The sequence below is a fragment of the Hordeum vulgare genome, chromosome 7H (genome assembly GCF_904849725.1).
Source record: "Hordeum vulgare subsp. vulgare chromosome 7H, MorexV3_pseudomolecules_assembly, whole genome shotgun sequence".
Taxonomy (NCBI): Eukaryota; Viridiplantae; Streptophyta; class Magnoliopsida; order Poales; family Poaceae; genus Hordeum; species Hordeum vulgare.
Window position 1 is genome coordinate 414,665,483 of NC_058524.1, and position 23,849 is coordinate 414,689,331.

Consider the following 23,849-nt stretch of genomic DNA (forward strand, 5'->3'; position numbering starts at 1 on the left):
CATGTGTCGCGTGTATGTTGGGTGATTGTTTATATACATGATTGTTGTTTTATATATAAAGTGGGGCAAAAACTTTTTTAGGTTTTAAATGAAAGAATGTTTCATACCATAGAAATGTTTTAAATTTTGATAAAGGGTGAATTTTATTAGCTCAAAAAGTAGCATCAAGAGGATACAAACCCAAAAAGAACACACCTGGGCTCAGCATAGCTAGGATGCACACAACCAACATCAACACATGCGTACAAAAAAACACGCCGGATAGCAAAGTCATATAAGACCAAAGCTATGTGTAGGCTAGAAAAAAAAAAGTGAAGCGATCAAATCCGAGATGGCAAACTACATGAGCGATCGTATCCACACCAACCATCTCATGACACCACACAGACAACAGGTTCTTCAATAGTAACACCTACAAGAAGGGAACAACACTCAAGTGTTGTCGCCACTAGATCCAACCACCAAGGTCTGAATCTAGGTTTTCATTCTAAAGAACTAGTCTAAGAATATCCAAGCAATGCCTTCAACAAGGTAACGATGTAAAAAAACATCATCATTGTCAGGTATAACCATCTCGGGTCAACCTAGTCTTTCACTCCGGAAAGAATAACATATGGAAACCAACATTCGGAACTGATGAAAACCACGAGAAAGGTTTTAAATGAAAGGATGTTCCACACCATAGAAAACAACACTCGATTCTCTCATCTGCACATTAAAGCGAAGCCATGTTGAGCGGGAAAAAAGATTGTCGATCCTACAGTACGGAGAGTCAAATCCACACACCATATATATTACGTACACATGATTAACCCCAAACACAACCCTTTTGCTTTGACTAAACCAAGTTTTCTCTGAACATATGCATCTACCAAGTACCATCCCATCTGTAACAGTCCGTGGTACTATGATGTTCCTTTCTTTTTCCTTTGCGAGACAAGAGAGTCTGTAATAGACATCGTAACTGATCTCTTGCAGTTTTCACAAGACACAATGCGTCGTAGAAGTAGTCTATGAGTAGAACTTGTATGTCTTGGAATCCATGATGATCTGTCTGAGCCCTCCGATTGGCGACAGGATCATCAGGCACACTCCAAGGACGATGCAGACCTGAAGATCATGGCACAACACACATTGACACAAAATTTAGGCCGGAGTTGAGATTAACTAAGGAGAGGCATATATAACTACAGGTAGATAGCTTACCCAGTTGGTACACCATGAGAGGCTGAATCTTTTGGGCTTGTAGATGGCGAGCCACATGATGCAGGGTAGCTGCAGGAATATATAACAGGTGTTGACTTGGATTAGGAACTCTGAATTCTACTGATTCCTGTGATAAACTGAAGTGGAGTGGATGAGAGAAATGCTTACGAAGTATGTCGTCGGTGCAAAGGCGAACCCGCCGAAGAAACCGAGCAGCCCGCCGAAGAAAGGGAAGGTGATGGCGACGAACATGGTGAACGCTGCAAACAGATAGGAATCTCGTCAGTCCTATTTGTTCAGTGTTGTTTTCGCTTTTTTGGTGATATATAAGAGCCTTATTCAAGCCTGAAGAAGATGGCGAGGCCTTACCAACATAGAGGCTCCGGGCAATCAAGCGGAGTGTGAGGCCGGGAGGGAACCGCAGCTTCTTCACCAGCACCGTCTCGATCATGTCGAACACCGGCATCGCGTAAATCTACAACATCGCGCCACCGTCGATCAGGATTCAGGCATATTCTAGAGCTTGTGTGGACAGGATAGCAAAAATGTGTTGGAATATGTGTGTGTAGTACCTGGTAGCTTCCGATGACATGGATGACAACCATCATGTTGGCCATGGCGATGAGCCACTTGGGCTTGTTGAGGGTGATGAGGATGTTGTCGTCGACGCTGTTGCCGAATGCCCAGTAGCCGATGAGGGCGACGGGGAAGTAGCAGAGCGCAACGACGATGTAGGCCACCACCACGCCCTTCCACATGGGCTTCTTGGAGGGCTTCTCTGGAGTCGACGGGATGGTGGCCTGGATCTCCAGCACCACATTGTGGCCGGCGTACGCAAACGCCACCTCGCCGAGCGCCCCGAAGAAGCCGAACACCTTGCCGGGCATCGTGGTGGCGCGGAGGTTGTAGTCCACGTTCACCATCTTTCCCTTGTCCACCGACGCGCCCCACGCGATGGTCGAGTAGGACAGCGACATGACGGCGGCGGCCAGGGACACGCCGGAGATGGAGTTGAAGTTGGGGAGCTGCGAGAGCACGAAGTGCACGGACGCGAAGATCATGATGAAGAAGCTGAGCTTGATGTCCTTGCACTTGCCGTCGCAGATCACGTCGTGGAACTTCTTGAGCGACCTCCCGCCGGTGACCATGTACACGATGTTCACGCCCACCTCCACGATGAGCTGCTGCGGCACCACGATCCAGAGGCCCAGCTTGTCGCCGAACGCGTGCTGCCCGAGCTCGTGGTACCTGTCGAACCGCTTCCCGGGCACCATCTCGTGCATCTCCACCATCTGCCACAGCGTGTAGAGCGTGATCACCCACGAGATGATCAGCACCGCGATACCAGGACCCCTGGAAGCAAATCAACAAAGGTTATACTCCTAGATAAAATTAGAGTAGGCAGAGGCAACAGTTGGCGGAGAATCCGTTAAATGGCGTACGTACCAGCCGAGCTCGGACATGGCGAAGGGGAGACTGAGCACTCCCGCGCCAACCATGGCGGTGACATTGTGGAAGGCCGAGTACCACCACTTGGCGTTCCTCGACGACGTGATCGGGAGCCAGTCATCGATCTTCTTTTGCTCATCTGTCCTGACATCCTGCGATCAAGTAATTGCCATGCTTGTTAGCCATGAACCATGCACAAAACCTCTACAAGCCTACTAAATGAAATATCGATCAAAAAGCATGAACTATCTTCCAAATCTGAATTGTTTACCACATAATCTACTTTCTCTAATCTGTTGAAACCTTCTTGCATTTCCATGGATTTCCTTTCACGGAGCAGTGAAAAGAAAGGGACAGCTAATCGGCAAGAAGTTTCAACCCAATGACGCGACGTCTTTGAAATTTGTAGGTAAAATGGAGTGCTTAGAGATTCCGTTTCTTCTCAGCAGTTGACTTGTCACATGGCCAAGTAGTCGTCAAAGTCAAACTCGTGATGCTTAATTATCACGGCCACCTCATGGCAAAGATAATCTATTTATTTTATCAATCATGTTCACATGACAACGGTAACACGCTTGCTTATGTAATACTCCCTCCGTCCCAAAATAACTGTCTTAAGCTTAGTACAACTTTGTATTAGAGCTAGTACAAAGTCAAGACAGTTATTTTGGGACGGAGTGAGTACTGAATTGGAGAGGCCAATCAAGCCAGGCTGTGATTTCAAAGCTGTGGTTGAAAGTTGAAACAAGATTGGGCCGTGCACACAAGTGGCAGCAGCTTGCAAGTAGCAGTGCCAGTTGTTAGTATCCTAGTTATCTTACTCCTGACACAACTAATCTATAATTAACATATTGTCGTTGGAGGTTGTGACAAAGTTTATCTGCTGGATTATGTGACTAATCTAGCTTGACACCTCGTTAGCTGTGATGCAATCTCATGGCAGCAGCTGGCAAAATGCCAACGGCTATTCCAATGCATATACCAATGTGATGCTACTAAAATAAATGATTCAATTTTATACTAAAGTTAGTGTAAGTTTGAGTTACTTTTGAGTCACTTATTTTGAGACGGAGGGAGTACTAAACATATTAAACCTACTTGTAAGCGACATTTTTGTCTACTCATCTACTCCCTCCGTTCCAAAATATAAGACCTTTTAAAGATTTCACTAGAAGACTACATACGGAGCAAAATGAGTGAATCTATACTCTAAAATATGTCTATGTACATCCGTATGTAGTTTATAGTGCAATCTCTAAAAGGTCTTATATTTAGGAACGGAGGGAGTAGCATTTTCAATACAAAGACAGGGAGGTTTAACCTTCCTTCTCCAAAACAAATTTATACTTAAATGTTTGGAATTAATGTCGGAAATTCCTTAGAAAACGGTACTATCCTTACAAAGCATGTGCAGTCATGTTTCCTCGACGGGTAGGGTATCTAAAAATGCAAAAAAGAAAAACAATATGTGTTGTATAGCTAACGCTAGTTATATAAAAAAACTAATGCTATGTTGGGACTATTTATTGGAATCAGGATGTTGCTCAGACCAAATTATAGTATCATTCGTAGTGTAAGTTTCACCAAATTTGAACTGATGTACTGGAATTATATTTTTGTCTAATGCAAACTGTGTGGCACCCCTAAGCTAAGATTCTTGATCCGTCACTGAAGTTCATGGTGGTAATAAACATGCAGGGGGGCTTGATCTTGATGTGTAATTGTGGTTCCAAGGATCATCTACTGCACTGTAGCATGACAATTCGTGTTTCTGGTCTTGGACGCTAAAGCGAAACATATGACAAACTTGCAGTTTATTGAAAAAGTATAGAAGGCGTTCATACTTCATAGTCAAGAAGAGAAGGTGAGAGGGCCATGCGACAGAGACAACAAGAGACTTTTCATTTCTTAATTTTGTTCTATGTGATTTCTGCATCGAAATTCAGTCTAGACCAGTCAAAATTACAGCACAAGAACAGGGTGCCAGAACCCATTTTTTTGTGAGAGAGAGAGGGAGAGAATTCGGCTGTGAACGCAAAGCATCGCAAACCACACCGGTCCTGTGAGCGAGGATGATACTTTAGTTGTTATTACTGCTCTTCTAGAGCGCGAGAAAAGTGGAGGCGAGGCAAAAAGTGGCAAGAAAAATCAAGGAACTAGTAGTAGGAAGGCTTTGGTTTCACGTGCGGAAGACGAACTGGTAGGGTACCGCTGCACAACAGGTAGTAGTAGTAGGAACTGGCTCGGCGGGGCCATCCGCTTAATTGTATGGTCGGTGTGCGGCGGCGTCCCCAGCTAGCCCACTAGATGGCGGCCTGAAGATCGGAGGGGATCCCCCCATGGAAATGCATCCAAGAAACGACTTTATTCCTGCGCCTTTTCGCTCTAGTTTGTCCATTCCACGTCATGTCAACCTCTGAGGCTTCCCTGCTGCTCGCACCAACTCAGATTCTTGATTCTCTCTCTATATATATCTAAAACTTTTACTGGGTATCTTCTTTTAAAGGTGATTTGAGACTGTAATTTCCTTAACACAGAGAGAGAGAGAGGGGGGGGGGAGGGTGAGACCGTGAGAGAGATATTGATTGCGCAGCAGGAGCACGTACCTTTGCCGGCGGGTCGACGTTCTCCGCTGCCTGCGTCCCCATTTTCTGCCGGCCGGCCTTGTCTTGAGCAATGGAGTTTAACAGAGGGAGATGGGCGAGAGGAGGATGCAGAGAGAGAGAGGGAGAGCGAAAGAGATGTAAAGAGCGTCGGACTTGTCTGTTCTTATAGAGTAGCAGAGCGCGGAGGCGAGTCCTTCATCCGGATGCGCTGTGAAGGCGCGGGCGCAGAAATCGCGGTGGGTTGACCATTGACTTAAGATCCCCTGGCCCAGCCAGGCAGTCGGCTCGGGCCCCGTCGTCCGGCTGCTGGCTGCGACCTGTCCGTCGGATCTGGCTGCGACGGCCTACATGATCAGGCTCCGCTGTGTCGGTTTTATTTATCCCGTCATGCAGACATTAGCTTGACGAAAATGGCACATGAAAACCAAGGAACGGGGGCTTTGGGAAATACGGGGGCTCGTAACATGAAGCGGCAGAGCACCAGGGGTTCTCCAAGGCCCATCAAAACACGACATGCATGACCCGGCACAAGGAAAACACTCCCTCCCTTCCTAAAATACTTTCTTCGTCCCAAAATTCTTGCTCTAACTTTATCTAGAATTGGATGTATCTAAATACTAAAAATTGACTAGATACAATCATATCCAAACAAATTTAAAATAATAATTTTCGGAAGAAGGGAATATAAGTTTTTTTAGAAATTTCATTAGAAGACTAAATACGGAGCAAAATAAATGAATCTATACTCTAAAATATGTCTATATACATCTGTATGCAGTTCACTAATGAAACATCTAAAAGGACTTATATTTAGGAGTCCTATTGTGTTAGGTTGACTGATGCGTTTTATGGTGTTTATAGATTTTCGTCCCACGGTAGGCTGCTCGATGACGGGTGTCTATGATAGGTTTTTTCAGAAAAGATTTGAACTCGCTTCCTTTTTAGTTTTCCTTTATTGATTCAAACTATGTATTTTCGTTATGTTGATAATGGAAAGGGGTTCGTTCGGTTCAAAAGAAAAAGGAACGGAGGGAGTACTCCTCTTGTTGTTTTTTGACGATAGAAAATACTTCTCCTCCGTTTTGATTATTATTCTTTACTCCCCCTCCTCGTTATGTCCAAGCCCGGAGCCACTGGTGTAACTTAACATTCGACAGCATTTGGCGCAACGTGTAAGTTTACAACAAGAAACAGATCGGAGCGAGCTGTGACCCATACGACTCGTCTGCGTTTTCTTTTCACCTCCATCGGTGCGTCTCGCGCCATTTGGACTGCACGACCACACACAAATGTGTGTACGCAGGCAGCTGTAGGTGGCTAGCAGGGAGGCTCGATCGCCAGCTGTACGCGTATGTACGTATGTAGGCGCGGGGTTAAATTAAACAAATCGATCGAGCTGTTGAGAATGAAATGCACGGCCGGCTTCTTCCCATCGACTAGTAATACTTTTCCCTTTTACAAAACCGGAAGCCATACCTGTGCACGCTTTTTTTTTTCTTCTGAGTGGACGCTTGGTTAGATCCACCACGCGTAGTTGTTGTCTCCGACGATAAAAGACAAGGAGTAACAACACATATATACATTGGGTTGTCATCGTATTCCCGCCAGTTTTTGTCTCGTGAAATCCGACATAATTACTTGCAGGGCCGGTCCTGAGATTTTGGGAGCCGTGGCCAAAACTAAAATTCAGGCGCCCTTAGAGTATCTACACCCGCACATTGCAAATGTAACCCTTAAACGTTGTGGACGTGCCCGATCAAGGACCGGACGTGTCCCCTATTTGTCCGTCCGTACAATCACATTTTTCATTTTTTTTCTCATATGTCCATTCACTTGCACGTGATTGATGAAGAGGAAGAAAGAAAAAGAAATAATGATTAAAGAAAAAGATAAGGTTGTCCGGGTGGGGTCGCGTCCTATGTGGCGGACTGACTGGGCGCGCCCAGGCGTGTTCGCGGGGTGCCTATATCATTTCTATATTTGAGATGGATATGAGGGTTCGCGGACAACGTGAACGTATACGGATGATATGAGGGGTCCGGTTGATTCACTTTTTTTCTTTTCTCTCCTGTCCGGTCACTCATCAGCCGCGTCCGTGGACGTATGAGGGGTCGTTTGAGGCGTCCGATTGTAGATACTCTTAATACATGTAGGAGGTGCATGCTTTGGATGCATAGAACTATACGATCACTTCTCGGTTTTTATTTCGTGAGTGATTTTGAAAAGAAAATTGAAGGGTAGATTCTAAAAGGCACGAAGACAAAATGAGGAAATATATGGTACATATCATAATTTTATTAATTTTAAATGAATCCAAAGATCTTGAATTTGCAATATGATGTGTGTGAATGCCCATATGATCACATAAGACAATCTGTAGGAGTACTAAACTATAGAAGAAGTCTTGCAAAGATTTATATGAGAATATTTCAATCAGATGTAAGAATCACTCGGATTTAAAATACATACCCTGGTATTATAATCTAAAAGCCAATCACACATTGAATCAATTAGTTATTTGTAATAGACGCGGTTGAATTTTTACTAGGATGACAGAGCATGTATACCTCAAAGTGGTTACCTTGGATTGGCTTCGGTCGGCCGGTGATCCGGCGCTAGGTGAGAGTTGGCCCCTCACGGTGGGTGCTCGAAGATGTAGTGTAGACGTGTAGTCATCCGAGCGTACGTGCGTTCAGCGGCTACACACCAGAGAGTAATTCATCTGCGTCAATGTCGCTCACGATTCATGAATTTGCTAGATCGGAGTTTTGGGCGTCTTGGAACTTGGGAATTATGGATTGTATAAAGATCATGTGTTGAAAAGATCGTAGCGACCCCCGACCAGAAGGAAAGAACATCCACTGCATGCAGTTATTCTGTTTGAGCAGAGCGATTAGCTACATAGCGTGGCAAAGCCTGCTAGCTGGGCGTGATGACCTAGTCCATGGGCTACTTCGTACCTGGGTGGGGCCCCCTTGATTGGGGGCCAGGGGCGGCCGCCCCTTGATACGTCTCCAACGTATCTATAATTTTTTATCGTTCCATGCTATTATATTATCAACTTTAGATGTTTTATATGCACGAATATGTTATTTTATATTATTTTGGGACTAACCTATTGACCTAAGCCCAGTGCCAATTTCTGTTTTTTCCTTATTTTTGACCTTTTTCAGATAGGAATATCAAACGGAGTTCAAATGGAATAAAACTTTCGCGATGATTTTTTTGGACCAAAAGATACCCTCGAAGCTTTGGAAGAAGTCCAGAAGAGCCACGAGGGAGTCACGAGCCCGGTAGGCGCGCCCTACCCCCCGGGAGGGCCTAGCAGGCTCGTGACCTCCTCGTAGACCCAACTGACGTAATTCCACCACCATAAATTCTTATAAATACAGAAACCCCCCAAAAGACACCTAGATCGGGAGTTCCGCCGCCGCAAACCTCTGTAGCCACCAAAAACCAATCGGGAGCCCGTTTCGGCACCCTGCCGGAGGGGGAATCCATCTCTGGTGGCCTTCTTCATCATCCCGGCGATCTCCATGATGAGGAGGGAGTAGTTCTCCCTCGGGGCTGAGGGTATGTACCAGTAGCTATGTGTTTGATCTCTCTCTCTCGTGTTCTCGAGATGTCTTGATCTCGATGTACCTCGGGCTTTGCTACTATAGTTGGATCTTATGATGTTCTCCCCCCTCTCCCTTCTTGTAATGAATTGAGTTTTCCCTTTGAAGTTATCTTATCGTATTTAGTCTTTAAGAACACTTGATGTATGATACGTCTCCATCGTATCTATTTTTCCGAACTCTTTTGCCCTTGTTTTGGACTCTAATTTGCATGATTTGATTGGAACTAACCCGGACTAACGCTGTTTTCAGCAGAATTGCCATGGTGTTGTTTTTGCGCAGAAATAAAAGTTCTCGGAATGACTTGAAAATTTACGGAGAATTTTTGTGGAATTTATGAAAAATACTGGCGCAAGAATCAGCGGAGGAAGTGGAGCTGTGAGCCCACAAGCCCACCAAGCGCCCCGCTGGCCGCGCCTGGCAGGCTTGTGGGGCCTACAACGCTCCACCGCCTCCAAATCCAGCTCTATTTAGCCTCTTTCGTCGGAAAAAAATAAAGGAGAAGAGTTCATCGCATTTTACGATACGGAGGCGCCGCCACCTCCTGTTCTTCATCTAGAGGGTAGATCTGGAGTTCGTTCTGGGCTCCAGAGAGGGGAGATCGTCGCCATCGTCATCATCAACCTTCCTTCATCGCCAATTCCTTGATGCTCTTCACCGTTCGTGAGTAATCTCATCGTAGGCTTGCTGGACGGTGATGGGTTGGATGAGATCTATCATGTAATCGAGTTAGTTTTGACGGGGATTGATCCCTAGTATCCACTATGTTCTGAGATTGATGTTGCTACTACTTTGCCATGCTTAATGCTTGTCACTAGGGCCCGAGTGCCATGATTTCAGATCTGAACCTATTATGTTGTCGCCAATATATGTGTGTTCTTGATCCTGTCTTGCAAGTTGTAGTCACCTACTATGTGTTATGACCCGGCAACCCCGGAGTGACAATAGCCGGAACCACTCCCGGAGATGACCATAGTATGAGGAGTTCATGTATTCACCAAGTGTTAATGCGTTGGTCCGGTTCTTTATTAAAAGGAGAACCTTAATATCCCGTAGTTTCCATTAGGATCCCGCTGCCACGGGAGGGATGGACAATAGATGTCATGCAAGTTCTTTTCCCTAAGCACGTATGCTGCTGCAACAAAAGACCTTCCAACGGCGCCAGAAACAAGCGTGCTGACGGGAGACTATTCTTGTCTTGATACTCCTCAGCAACGGCACCAGGAATCCTTCTGCTACGACTACGCCTTTAGGGACTTCCTTGGCAAATATGCAAAGGATTCCCCCGTGTCCTTGGAGCCTTGCGTTGGTGTTCCCTCGAAGCGGAAAGGGTGATGTAGCACAGCGGCGGTAAGGGTGATGTAGCACAGCGGCGGTAAGTATTACCCTCAGTTTTGAGAACCAATGTATCGATCCAGTGAAGGATTATCACAAGTACCTGCACAAACACAAAGAGCTTGCACCCAACGCTATGAAGGGGTTGTCAATCCCTTATAGATTGTTTGCCAAGTGAGAACTGAAAGCAAAAAGAAACAAAGCAAAGTAAAAGCGAAAGTGGAAACGATAGGTGTGAATAGACCCAGGGGCCGTAGTGTTCACTAGTGGCTTCTCTCATGAAAGCAAGTAGACGGTGGGTGAACGAATTACTGTCGAGCAATTGACAGAACCGCGCAAAGTCGTGACGTTATCTATGGCAATGATTATATCTATAGGCATCACGTCCAAAACAAGTAGACCGATACTTTCTGCATCTACTACTATTACTCCACACGTCGACCGCTATCCAGCATGCATCTAGTGTACTAAGTTCATGAGAACAGAGTAACGCCTTAAGCAAGATGACATGATGTAGATGGACAATCGCATATCTATGATAAAAGCCCATCTTATTACCCTTGATGGCAACAACGTGATGCGTGCCTTGCTGCCCCTTTTGTCACTGGGAAAGGTCACCACACGGTATCAACCAAAACCAAGCACTTCTCCCATTGCGAAAATCATAGATCTAGTTGGCCAAACAAAACCCAAGACTCGGAGAGACTTACAAGGATATCAAATCATGCATATAAGAAATTAGCAAAGACTCAAATATATATCATAGATAATCTGATCACAAATCCGCAATTCATCGGATCTCAACAAACACACCGCCAAAGAGGATTACATCGGATAGATCTCCAAGAAGATCATGGAGAACTTTGTATTGAAGATCCAAGAGATAGAAGAAACCATCTAGCTACTAACTACGGACCCGTAGGTCTGATGTGAACTACTCACGAGTCATTGGAGGGGCGATGATGTTGATGAAGAAGCCCTCCAACTCCAAAGTCCCCTTCGACATGGCACCGGGAAGGGTCTCCTGATGAGATCTCACGGAAACGGAAGCTTGCGGCGGCGGAAAAGTGTTTTCGTGGATGCCCTGATTTTTTCTGGATTTTTAGGGAATTTATAGGCCAAAGACCTAGGGCAGGGGAGCGCCAGGGGGGCCACAAGCTTGGTTGCCGCGACCTCCCCCTGGCCGCGGCAACAGGGCTTGTGGGCCCCATGTGGGCCCACTTGCTTGGCCCTCAAGCCTCCCGATCTTCTTCCGTTCTGGAAAAATTTATTTCGGGGATTTTATTCTGTTTGGACTCCGTTCCAAAATCAGATCTGAAAAGAGTCAAAAACACAGAAAAACAGGAACTGGCGCTTGGCACTGAATTAATAAGTTAGTCCCAAAAAAGATATAAAAGGTAAACAAAACATCCAAAGTTGACAAGATAACAACGTAAAACTATCAAAAATTATAGATACGTTTGAGACGTATCAAGCATCCCCAAGCTTAACTCCAGCTCGTCCTCGAGTAGGGAAGTGATAAAGAATAAATTTTTGATGTTTTCATGCTACCTAGCATAGATGTCCTTTGTAACTCCTCTTATGTGACGTGAATGTTCAGATCCATTAGATTCAAAACAATAGTTTGCTATTGACGTGGAGAAAATAATAATTCAAGCAAACTAGCAAGGTAATCATGAGCTTTCAAAATAACAAGGGCAAAAGAAAGTTATCCCTACAAAATCATATAGTATGGCTATGCTCTATCATCATTGCACAACGAATTTAAATCACGCACAACCCCGGTATTGGCCAAGTAATTGTTTTCACACCTTTACTTTCTCAAACTTTTTCAACTCTCACGCAATACATGAGCGTGAACCATGGTTTTAGCACTATAAGTGGTGTGGAGTGTGGTGGAGGTTGCAAGACAAACAAGGAGAAGATGATCACATTAACTAGGCATATCAATGAGCTGTGGAGATGCTCATCAATAGATATCAATGTGAATGAGTAGGGATTGCCATACAAATGATGCACTAGAGCTAAGAGTATGTGAAAGCTCTTAAAGAAAACTAGTGGGTGTGCATCCAACTTGCTTGCTCACGAAGACCTAAGGCAATTTTGAGGAAGCCTATCATTGGAATATACAAGCCAAGTTATATAATAAAAATTTCCCACTAGCTATATGGTGGTGACAAAACGAGAGACTCTCAATCATGAAGATCATGGTGCTTAATGTGCACAAGTGTGGAAAGGTGGTAGCATTGTCCCTTCTCTCTTTTTCTCTCTTTTTTTGGATGGGCTCTTTGGCCTCTCTTTTTTTTAATTTTTTTGGTGGGCATCTTTGGCCTCTTTTATTTCCTCACATGGGACAATGCTCCATCAATGATGATCATCACACTTACAACTCAAAACTTAGAGCAATGATGACTCTATATGGAATGCCTTCGGTAGTGTACCGTGACTATGATCTAGCATGGCATAGACATTAATGGAAACATCATGCTAGCTATCTTATGATCATGCAATGGCAATGTAGACGTGGTGGCACATGTCATGGTGGTAGTTGCATGGCAATATATCTCGGAATGACTTTTAAAAAGCCATAGTAGGTAGGTATGGTGGCTGTTTTGAGGGAGGCTAATGGTGGGTTTTGTGCACCGGCGAAAGTTGCACGACACTAAAGAAGATAGTGATGGTGGAAGGTGAAAGTGCATCTAAACCATGGACTCAACATTAGTCATGAAGAACTCATATACTTGTTGCAAAAGTTTTATTAGTAATCGAAACAAAGGATTCAACGCATACTCCTAGGGGAAGGGTTGCTAGGTATAAACCATTGCGCGATCCCGACCGCCACACAAAGCATGACAATCAATAGACTAATCATGCTCAAACTTCATCATATAGCGGTTCACCATACGTGCATGCTACGGGAATCACTAACTTAAACACAAGTATTTCTAGATCCACAACACATTACTGATATAACTTCAATATTACCATAACCACAACTCAAAACTAGTTGAGATGAATCAAACTTATCTAACTATTCAATGCACATGAAGGTGGAAGTTTTCGTATCCCTTTGGATAACTACCCCTTTTGAGACTACTTTCATAGCATAGATCAACTACCAAGCCACGCACCGCCGTGTTCTAAAAGATATAAGTGAAGCACATAGAACAAAATCAACTAGCTCAAAAGATATAAGTGAAGCACATGTGAGCTGAATTGTCTAGCAAAGGATATAAGTGAAGCTCGACAAAATCACGGTGAGTGCATGTCTCTCTCTCTAGGTGTGCAGCAAGGATGATTGTGACACAACAAAAATAAAAGACTCCTACGATACAAGACGCTCCAAGCAAAACACATAACATGTGGTGAATAAAAATATAGCCCCAAGTAACGTTACCGATGGATTGAAGATGAAGGAGGGGATGCCTTCCTGGGGCATCCCCAAGCTTAGGCTTTTACGGCATCCTTGAATCAACTTGGGGTGCCTTGGGCATCCCCAAGCTTGAGCTCATGCCACTCTTTATCCTTTTGTCCATAAGAACTTCACCCAAAACTTGAAAACTTCACAACACAAAACTTAAACAAAAACTCGTGATAACATTAGTATAAGAAAGCAAACCACCACTTCCTTAGGTGTTGCAGCAAACTTAAATTATACTTATGTTGATGTTGGGTTACTATATTTTCAATCTTCCATGTCTAATACCCCCTGATACTATCCAAAGTTTCATCAAAATAAGCAACCAACTCAACAAAAACAGAATATGTTAACAGCAGACCAGTCTGTAGCAATCTGTATACTTCGTATACTTCTGGTACTTCAAAAATTCTGAAAAATTACGACAGTCTGAAGAATTTGCGTAGCAATCAGCAGCAAAAAGAATCAACTCAAAATCTCTTACAGAAAAAATGAAGATTCTTTTCGTGAGCAGAAAGTTTCTGTCTTTTCCAGCATGACCAAACGATCATCCCCAAGACTAATCATAACGGTTTTGCTTGGCACAAACGGAAAAAGAAACACAAAAACACAATCATAACAGAATTATGAAAGTGTGGAAAACACAAAACAGAAACAAAAAGGATAGATTCGTTGGGTTGCCTCCCAACAAGCGCTATTGTTTAACACCCTTAGCTAGGCATTGATTTCAATGATGCTCACATAAAAGGTAAGGATTGAAACACAACGAGAACATCATGGAGCATATGGCTAGCACATTTAAGTCTAGCCCACTTCCTATGCATAGGGATTTTGTGAACAAACAACTTGTTGGAGCAAGAATCAACTAGCATAGGAAGGCAAAACAAGCATAGCTTCAAAAATTTCAACATATGGAGAGGAAGCTTGATACTATTGCAATGAGTAGAAGCATATGATCCTCTCTCATAGTATTTTTCAGTAGCATCATGAATGAATTCAACGATGTAACTATCACATAGGACATTCTTTTCATGATCCACATGCATGCAAAGTTGACGCTCTTCAAAAATAGTGGGATTATCATCAACCAAAGTCATGAATTCTCCAAACCCACTTTCAATATTATTGCAAATATCATATTCATCATAAGGTTTAAACAAATTTTCAAGATCATAACCCCAATCATGATTATTGCAATAAGTAGTGGTCATAGCAAAACTAGCATCCCCAAGCTTAGGGTTTTGCATATTTTAGCATGATTGTCACTAATAGAATTTATAGTGAAACCATTGCGATCATGCTTTTCATCCAAGGAGCCCTCGTGAATCACTTCATAAATTTCTTCCTCACAATTTTCAGATTCACGCATCTCAAGCAAAACTCCATAAAGATAGTCAAGTGCTCTCAACTCACTAGCAGTTGGGTCAACATAATTGGATCTCTTAAAGAGATTAGCAAGTGGGTGAGGATCCATATCACTAGATTTTCAGCAATCGAAGATGCAAGCATATTGAAGGCACATAGCACACAAGCAAAGGAAAGGCAAGCGAGAAAAAAGGGCGAACGAAAAGGCAAACGAGAAAGGCAAAAGAAAACGGCAAAGGAGGAAGGCAAATGAAAACGACAAAAGTGAAGTGGGGGAGAGGAAAACGAGAGGCAACTGGCAAAAAAGGTAAATGCAAGAGATGAGTTTGTCACACCTACTTGGATAGATCTCTCCTTCCCCGGCAACGGCAACCGAAATGCTTATGCTACTTGGATAGACCTTCCAACGGCGCCAGAAACAAGCGTGTTGACGGGAGACTATTCTTGTCTTGATACTCCTCAGCAACGGCACCAGGAATCCTTCTGCTACGGCTATGCCTTTAGGGACTTCCTTGGCAAATATGCAAAGGATTCCCCCGTGGCCTTGGAGACTTGCGTTGGTGTTCCCTCGAAGCAGAAAGGGTGATTTAGCACAGCGGCGGTAAGTATTTCCCTCAGTTTTGAGAACCAAGGTATCGATCGAGTGAAGGATTATCACAAGTACCTGCACAAACACAAAGAGCTTGCACCCAACGCTATGAAGGGTTTGTCAATCCCTTATAGATTTTTTTCCAAGTGAGAACTGAACGCAAAAAGAAACAAAGCAAAGTAAAAGAGAAAGTGGAAATGATAGGTGTGAATAGACCCGGGGGCCGTAGTGTTCACTAGTGGCTTCTCTCATGAAAGCAAGTAGACGGTGGGTGAACGAATTACTGTCGAGCAATTGATAGAACCGCGCAAAGTCATGATGTTATCTATGGCAATGATTATATCTATAGGCATCACGTCCAAAACAAGTAGACCGATACTTTTTGCATCTACTACTATTACTCCACACGTCGACCGCTATCCACCATGCATCTAGTGTATTAAGTTCATGAGAACAGAGTAACGCCTTAAGCAAGATGACATGATGTATATGGACAATCTCATATCTACGATAAAAGCCCATCTTGTTACCCTTGATGGCAACAACACGATGTGTGCCTTGCTGCACCTTCTGTCACTGGGAAAGGTCACCACACGGTATGAACCCAAAACCAAGCACTTCTCCCATTGCAAGAATCATAGATCTAGTTGGCAAAACAAAACCCAAGACTCGGAGAGACTTACAAGGATATGAAATCATGCATATACGAAATCAGCAAAGACTCAAATATATATCATAGATAATCTGATCACAAATCCACAATTCATCAGATCTCGACAAACTAACCGCCAAAGAGGATTACATCAGATAGATCTCCATGAAGATCATGGAGAACTTTGTATTGAAGATCCAAGAGAGAGAAGAAGCCATCTAGCTACTAACTACGGACCCGTAGGTTTGAAGTGAACTACTCACGAGTCATTGGAGGGGCGATGATGTTGATGAAGAAGCCCTCCAACACCAAAGTCCCCTCCGGCAGGGCACCGGGAAGGGTCTCCACATGAGATCTCGCAGAAACGGAAGTTTGCGGCGGCGGAAAAGTGTTTTCGTGGATGCCCTGATTTTTTCTGGATTTTTAGGGAAATTATAGGGCAAAGACCTAGGGCAGGGGAGCGCCAGGGGGGGGGGCACAAGCTTGGTTGCCGCGGCCTCCCCCCTGGCCGCGGCAACAGGGCTTGTGGGCCCCATGTGGGCCCACTTGCTTGGCCCTCAAGCCTCCCGATCTTCTTCCGTTCACGAAAAAATTATTTCGGGGATTTTATTCCGTTTGGACTCCGTTCCAAAATCAGATCTGAAAAGAGTCAAAAACACAGAAAAAACAGGAACTAGCGCTTGGCACTGAATTAATAAGTTAGTCCCAAAAAAGATATAAAAGGTAAACAAAATATCCAAAGTTGACAAGATAACAACGTGAAACCATCAAAAATTATAGATACGTTTGAGACGTATCAACGTATGACTACATACGGAATACATGCCTACATTAGATTTATGAACTGGAGCTAGTTACTTATCTCTCTGTGTTATAACTATTGCATGGTGGATAGCATCCGGCATAATCATCCATCACCGATCCAATGTCTACGAGTCTTTTCCTACTGGTCCTTGTTATGTTACTTTGCCGCTACTGCTATCACTGCTGCTACTGTTACTCTGTTGCTACTGCCATTACTTTGCTGCTACTGCTGTCACTTTGCTGCTACTAGTTACTGTTGCTACTGCTGCTATCATACTACCTTGCTACTGATACTTTGCTACAGATACTAAATCTTTCAGGTGTGGTTGAATTGACAACTCAACTGCTAATACTTGAGAATATTCTTTGGCTTCCCCTTGAGTCGAATCAATAAATTTGGGTTGAATACTCTACCCTCGAAAACTGTTGCGGTCCCCGATACTTGTGGGTTATCAAGACCTTTTTCTGGCGCCGTTGCCGGGGAAGCACAACTATATTCTCTGAGTCACTTGGGATTTACGTCTGCTGGTCACTATGAGGAATCTGATAGATCCAAGAACTAAAGTCTTGCCCTCCACTACGAGGACAGGTAACTGCCATCTAGCTCTGCACTTGATTCACCTTCAGGTATGAGTAAGTTTGCGACACCACCTCCTGCTAGAAATCTTGATATGTCGCCTGTGCTTGATGATGCTACTTCTGCTGCCCATGATGCTTATGATGATGCTATGCTTGATACTGCTTTGCCACTAGGTGCATTCCTTGATGCACAAATTGCTAGAGTTGCTACTAGATGTGATGATACTTCTGAAACTGCTGATACTATTGAAGTAGAACCTGCTATTTTGCGTGCTAGAACTAGCTCTCCTAGACATGAATTGCCTGATATGCTTGAGTGTTATGTTATGGAGGGAGAGATAGCTCAGGACTTTCTTGCTTGTAAGGATAGCTATGATGTTGAGAAATTTCTGCTCAAGTGGAAAGAAAAATCTCTGAACGCTAGGATGAAATACGACTCGAAGTTTGCTACTTCGCCTATCTTTGTGACCGATAAGGATTATGAATTCTCTGTCGACCCTGAGTTAATCACTCTGGTCGAATCTGATCCTTTTCACGGTTATGAGTCGGAAACGGTCATAGCACATCTTACCAAACTGCACGATATAGCCACCCTATTCATGAGTGAGGAAAAGATTCGCCACTACTATATCCTCAAGCTGTTTCCTTTCTCGCTAAAGGATGATGCTAAGACCTGGTTCACATCTCTTGCTCCTGGTTGTGTGCGTAGCCCCCAGGATATGGTATACTACTTCTCTGAAAAATATTTCCCTGCACATAAGAAGCAAGTTGCCTTGCAGGAAATATACAACTTTGCTCAAGCTGAAGAAGAGGGTCTCCCACAAGCTTGGGGGAGGCTCGTTCAGCTACTGAATGCTTTGCCTGATCACCCTCTTGAGAAGAATGAAATACTTGATATCTTCTATAATGGACTTACCGATGCTTCTAAAGACCACCTAGATAGTTGTGCTGGTTGTGTTTTTAGGGAACGAACTATAGAACAAGCTGAGATCCTATTGAATAACATCTTGTGCAATGAGAATGCTTGGACTATTCCCGAACCACCTCCTAAGCCAACTCCGAAGAAAAGAGGTATTCTATACCTCAGTCCTGAAGATATGCAAGAAGCTAAGAAATCTATGAAAGATAAAGGCATTAAATCTGAAGATGTCAAAAATCTACCACCTATCGAAGAGATCTATGGTCTTGATAACCCGATACAGGTAGTAGAAGTAAATTCTCTGCGTAGGTTTGATGAGAGTGATATTCCTTTTGATAAACCTGCTAGCTTATGCCTGGATGAATTTGATAACTTTGTTGCCAAACAACAAAGTTTCCATGATTATGTTAGCAGACAATTGGAACAGAATGCTCGTATGCTTAGTCATTTAAGTGCTTGTGTGGACAGAAATGTCAATGATCTTAAGCTCCTGAGTAAACATGCATCTATGGTTACTACTCAGGTAGAACAAGTACTTAAAGCTCAGAATGACTTGCTCAATGAGTTGAATGACAATTCTGTCAGAGTCGTCACTAGAGGCGGTAGAATGACCCAGGAACCTTTGTATCCTGAGGGTCATACAAAGAGAATTGAACAAGATTCTCAAGGAGTTAGCACTGATGCACCTAGTCATCCTAGGAAGAAGAAGAAAGATGATAGGGATTTGCACGCTAGCAACCCTGTTGTTGCTACACATGAGAGTCCAAACGATGCCTCTGTTTCTGATGCTGAAACACAATCTGGTGATGAACATGAGCCTAATGATAATATCAATAGTGATGTTCATGATGATGCTCAACCTAGCAATGATAAGGATGTTGAGATTGAACCAGCTGATCTTGATAACCCACAGCCTAAGAATAGAAGATACAATAAGAATGACTTCACTGCTAGGAAGCACGGTAAAGAAAGGGAACCATGGGTTCAGAAACCCATGCCCTTTCCTGCTAAACCATCCAAGAAAAAGGATGATGAGGATTTTGAGCGATTTGTTGAAATGATTAGACCTGTCTTTCTACAAATGCGTTTGACAGATATGCTCAAAATGTCTCCGTATGCTAAGTACATGAAGGATATTGTGACTAATAAGAGGAGGATACTTGAGGTTGAGATTTCCACCATGCTTGCTAATTATACCTTCAAGGGTGGAACTCCTAAGAAACTAGGTGATCCCGGAGTGCCCACTATACCTTGCTCCATTAAAGGTAACTACGTTAGAACTGCTTTATGCGACCTTGGAGCCGGTGTTAATGTTATGCCTCTCTCTCTTTATCGTAAACTTGAGCTGGATAAGTTGTCACCCACTGAAATCTCTCTGCAAATGGCTGACAAATGAACTACTTTCCCTATCGGCATTTGCGAGGATGTGTCTGTTGTGGTTGCTAACGTTACTATCTTAATGGACTTTGTTATTCTGGATATTCCCAAGGATGATGCCATGGCGGTCATCCTTGGAAGACCCTTTTTAAACACTGCAGGGGCTGTTATAGATTGCAACAAAGGCAATGTCACTTTGCATGTCAATGGTAATGAGCATACGGTGCACTTTCCGAAGAAAACAATATCGAGTACATTGCATCAATGCTATCGAAAAAACTTCATCGATTCTTATTGGGAGCTTTGAATGCCCTATACCTCTTGTCAAGATGAAGTATGGTTTGCTTGTCGGGGATATTCACATCCCCATTGAGGTGACCTAGTGACTATTCGAAAATTCTCCGTTCTCTTTTGCGATTCGAAAAAGTTTGTCAAAGAGACTTGATCAACCTCATTGACGGATTTCTTTCGATAACCATAAGATGGATGAATCGAGGAGTCACAAACCTTTGTTCCAAGCTTTCACCTTTGGTTGCTTAGAAGAAAAATGATAGATTTAGTTTAGTTTTCCCTGTTTTCTCTTTTAGCGTCCCGTAGAAAAGTACCCCAAAAATAAAAGTTCTCCGAATGCCGTGAAAATCAAGTATGATTTTTTTTGGAATTTTTGAAAAATACTGAGACGAAGAGCTAGTCTGGGGGCTGCACCAGTGGGCCACAAGCCATGGAGGCGCGGGCACCCCCCTGGCCGGGCCACCCAGGCTTGTGGGGCCCACGTGCACCCCCTCCACTCATTCTAGCTCCCATCTGCTTCTCCTACCTCCAGAAATAATTGTTTCGCAGCTCAAACCCGTGTTCTTGCTCTTCTTGCTGGGATTTTCGATCTCCTTGTGCAAAGCACCATTCTCCGAACTGTTTTGGGGAAATTGCTCCTTGGTAAGTGACTCCTCCATTGGTCCAATTAGTTTTTGCTCTAGTGCCCTATACTTCGCGTATGTTTGCTGCCTTGGTGACCCTGTTCTTGAGCTTTGCATGCTAATTTTAGCTGGTCCCAAGTAGTTTTGATGCGTAATATGGCCTCTAGGCACTTGTCGGAGTAGTTGCTATGAGTTTTGTTGAGCCTTCTTCACTTTTCCTTAGAGTCACTAAAAATTTCAGAAATTTTCAGAGATAGAAAAGGGAAAAGATGAGGAGGTTCTTAAGAGGTTCTTCAAGCCGTGACCCCAAGGATGATGGAAGTAAGAAGAAGCCCAAGTATCCGGTCCCTCGAGTTGCAGAAGTTCGAGCGTGCGAGTGGCCAAGCGATGTGTTCTTACGCGCTGTCGGACTTTATGAGGACTTTTATTACTTGGTGGAGAACGCAGGCCTTACCGCCTTCGTTGAAGATAAGTGTCCGCAATACCTCCTCCTCACTAATATCTTCGTACAAAGCTTTAACTTCTATCCGAGGAAGAATCCTCCTATGGTTGAGTTCAAACTTTATGATATCCCCCAGCGCATGTCACTCCAGGATTTTTGCAATGTTTGCAAATTACCTTATGTTGGGGATATTCATGAACCTCGTCCACGGGACTTGGAAGATTTCATCCATACTATTGTTGTTGGAGAGGAGAGAGGAGTGTCTTGCGCTAGAGCTGCTAGCATACATTTTCCCGTGCTTCGATACTTCTCATTATTTGTGGGAAAATGTTTGATTGGCCGTGGGAAAGCTGGGTCCCTTAGCTCCCCAGATCTTGTGGTCTTGCGCGAAGCCCTTTATAATGATAAAACTTATAGCTTGGGCGCTATAGTAGCTTAACGATTGAACACGAACCGTTCTAAACGCGTTGTCTATGGAGGTATCTATGCTACTCGTCTTGCTAGACATTTTGAGATACCTATTAGACTGTATGAGGAAGAAGAGATTCTTCTTCCCCAGAGATATCTAGATTATGATAGCATGGTTCGCCATGACCTTCTTGATAGAGATATAAATAGAAGGATGATTTATAACCTGGTATTTAGTGAGGGTACTCGTGAGACTATTACTTTGTCTGCTCCTTCTTTGTTCAATCTTCATGCAGGCAGGTACATTATTATGCCCTCGGACATCTACGCATATTGGGGCTTAGCCCAACCACAGGTGCCCGTGCCCGAGCCACCAGTCGAGTACCAGACGCCAGTTTATCAGTGGGAGCCAGAGGAGCTCACATAGCAGTGGCATCCTCAGTCCACGCCGGAGTACCCCAGTGCAGGTTATTTCCCTCCTTGGGAGTAGACCAACTTAGGCCAAAAGCCTAAGCTTGGGGGAGTACGTGTTTCTCACCGACTTTATATTCTTGCTTATTCTTTCACTTTGTTAGTCGGTGTTCACACTTTGCCATTGTATCATCCATGCTAGTTTATTTTCTTTTTCTCGTTTTCTTTTCGTGTGTCTGTCTAGTTTGAGAAAACCCAAAAAGATTTTCTTGTTCTTCTTTTGCTTGTTGGGAGCTTTCCCGTGTAAATACTTTTCTTTTTCTTTGGGTCAAGGTAGAAGACCATGGTTACAATGTTTAGTGGCTCTCGCATGCATATCTGTTTATGTGTTAAAAGAGTCATATTACTTTGTCTTCTCCTTTGTGTTTGCGTGCAGATTCCAGCTTAGTCCTATGCACGAGCACTCTTATTATTGTTCACATCATTCGGTCGTGCAAGTGAAAGGAAATAATGACGATATATGATGAAGTGACTGAGCCTGGAAAAGCTGGTATGAACTCGATCTATTTTGTTTTTGTAAATATGACTAGCTCATCGTTCCTGATTCAGCTTTGTTGTGAGAGAAACATGTTTGCAATGACAACTTAGAGATCATAGTTTCTGATGCCATGCTTAATTAGCTAGGAACTTATAATGGTTTGTCTTGAATGCCATCATGAATTTTGAGATGACTATGATGTAGTATGATATGATGGTATCCTCCTTTGAATGATTCAAGTGGCTTGACTTGGCGCATGTTTATGCATGTAGTTGAAACAAAATAAACATAGCCTCTATGATATTCATGTTCATGGTGATTTATGTACTACTCATGCTTGCACTCAATGTTAGTTAATTTTAATGCATTTTGAGGACTGTTGTCGCTCTCTAGTAGGTCGCTTCCTAGTCTTTTGCTAGCCTTGACTTGTACTAAGCGGGAATACTGCTTGTGCATCCACTTCCATAAACCCAAAGTTGTTCCATATGAGTCCACCATACCTACCTATATGCGGTATCTACCTGTTGTTCCAAGTAAATTTGCATGTGCCACTCTCTAAACCTTCAAGAAATAATCTGTTTTGCATGCCCGAACCGCTCATGTGGTGACAGGGGGCTATCAATATCTTCCATGCTAGGCATGTTATCCTCGATATGTGTTTATTCACTATCATTCACGAGAAAGGGGTCGGTAATTGGAAGTCCCAGTTCCATGCTCAAATCGAAAAGATAATTACAAACAAAACTCCCCCTGGATTGATGTTGGTATGGACGGCACCCGAGTATTCGGCTAGTTGCGGAGTGTGATTGATTGGTGGTGGGGTTGTCAAAACTTTACCTTTTTTGTTTGGGAACCGCCTATAGCATGTGTAGCGTGGAAGATGATGAGAACTCTTGGTCATTGCGTTGACATTGAAAGCATGCCACCCAAAATTATTATCTCTGTTTTAAAATCTTGAGCTCTCGCACCTCTGCAGATCAATGCTTCCCTCTGCGAAGGGCTTGTCTATTTATGTTCCTGTTGAGTCATCCTCTTCTTATAAAACCACCAATTAGAGAGTACCTCTGTCATTTTTATGCTTTGCTTTTAACTGTGATTGAGTATGGCTGTGACTGGATCTTCTTTGCCTTGAATTACAATGTTTAGTCAGCCCTGTGTCTTTGAAGGTGCTCTGCGTTTATGTTTTGCGGTCTCAGAAAGAGCTAGCGAGATACCATATG

The 23,849-nt window shown here is 43.5% G+C and overlaps 1 protein-coding gene across 1 annotated transcript; it reads right to left on the bottom strand.

Annotated features, from left to right (window-relative positions):
• Window positions 1–639: 639 nt before the first annotated feature.
• Window positions 640–5,408, bottom strand: LOC123411965 (lysine histidine transporter 2-like). Its single transcript, XM_045104924.1, has 7 exons — window positions 5,262–5,408; window positions 2,653–2,807; window positions 1,779–2,559; window positions 1,576–1,681; window positions 1,375–1,466; window positions 1,207–1,275; window positions 640–1,110 (listed from the first exon to the last, which is right to left on the bottom strand). The coding sequence occupies exons 1-7, from the start codon at window positions 5,301–5,303 to the stop codon at window positions 1,012–1,014; spliced, it is 1,344 nt and encodes a 447-aa protein (XP_044960859.1). The 5' UTR covers window positions 5,304–5,408; the 3' UTR covers window positions 640–1,011.
• Window positions 5,409–23,849: the final 18,441 nt, after the last annotated feature.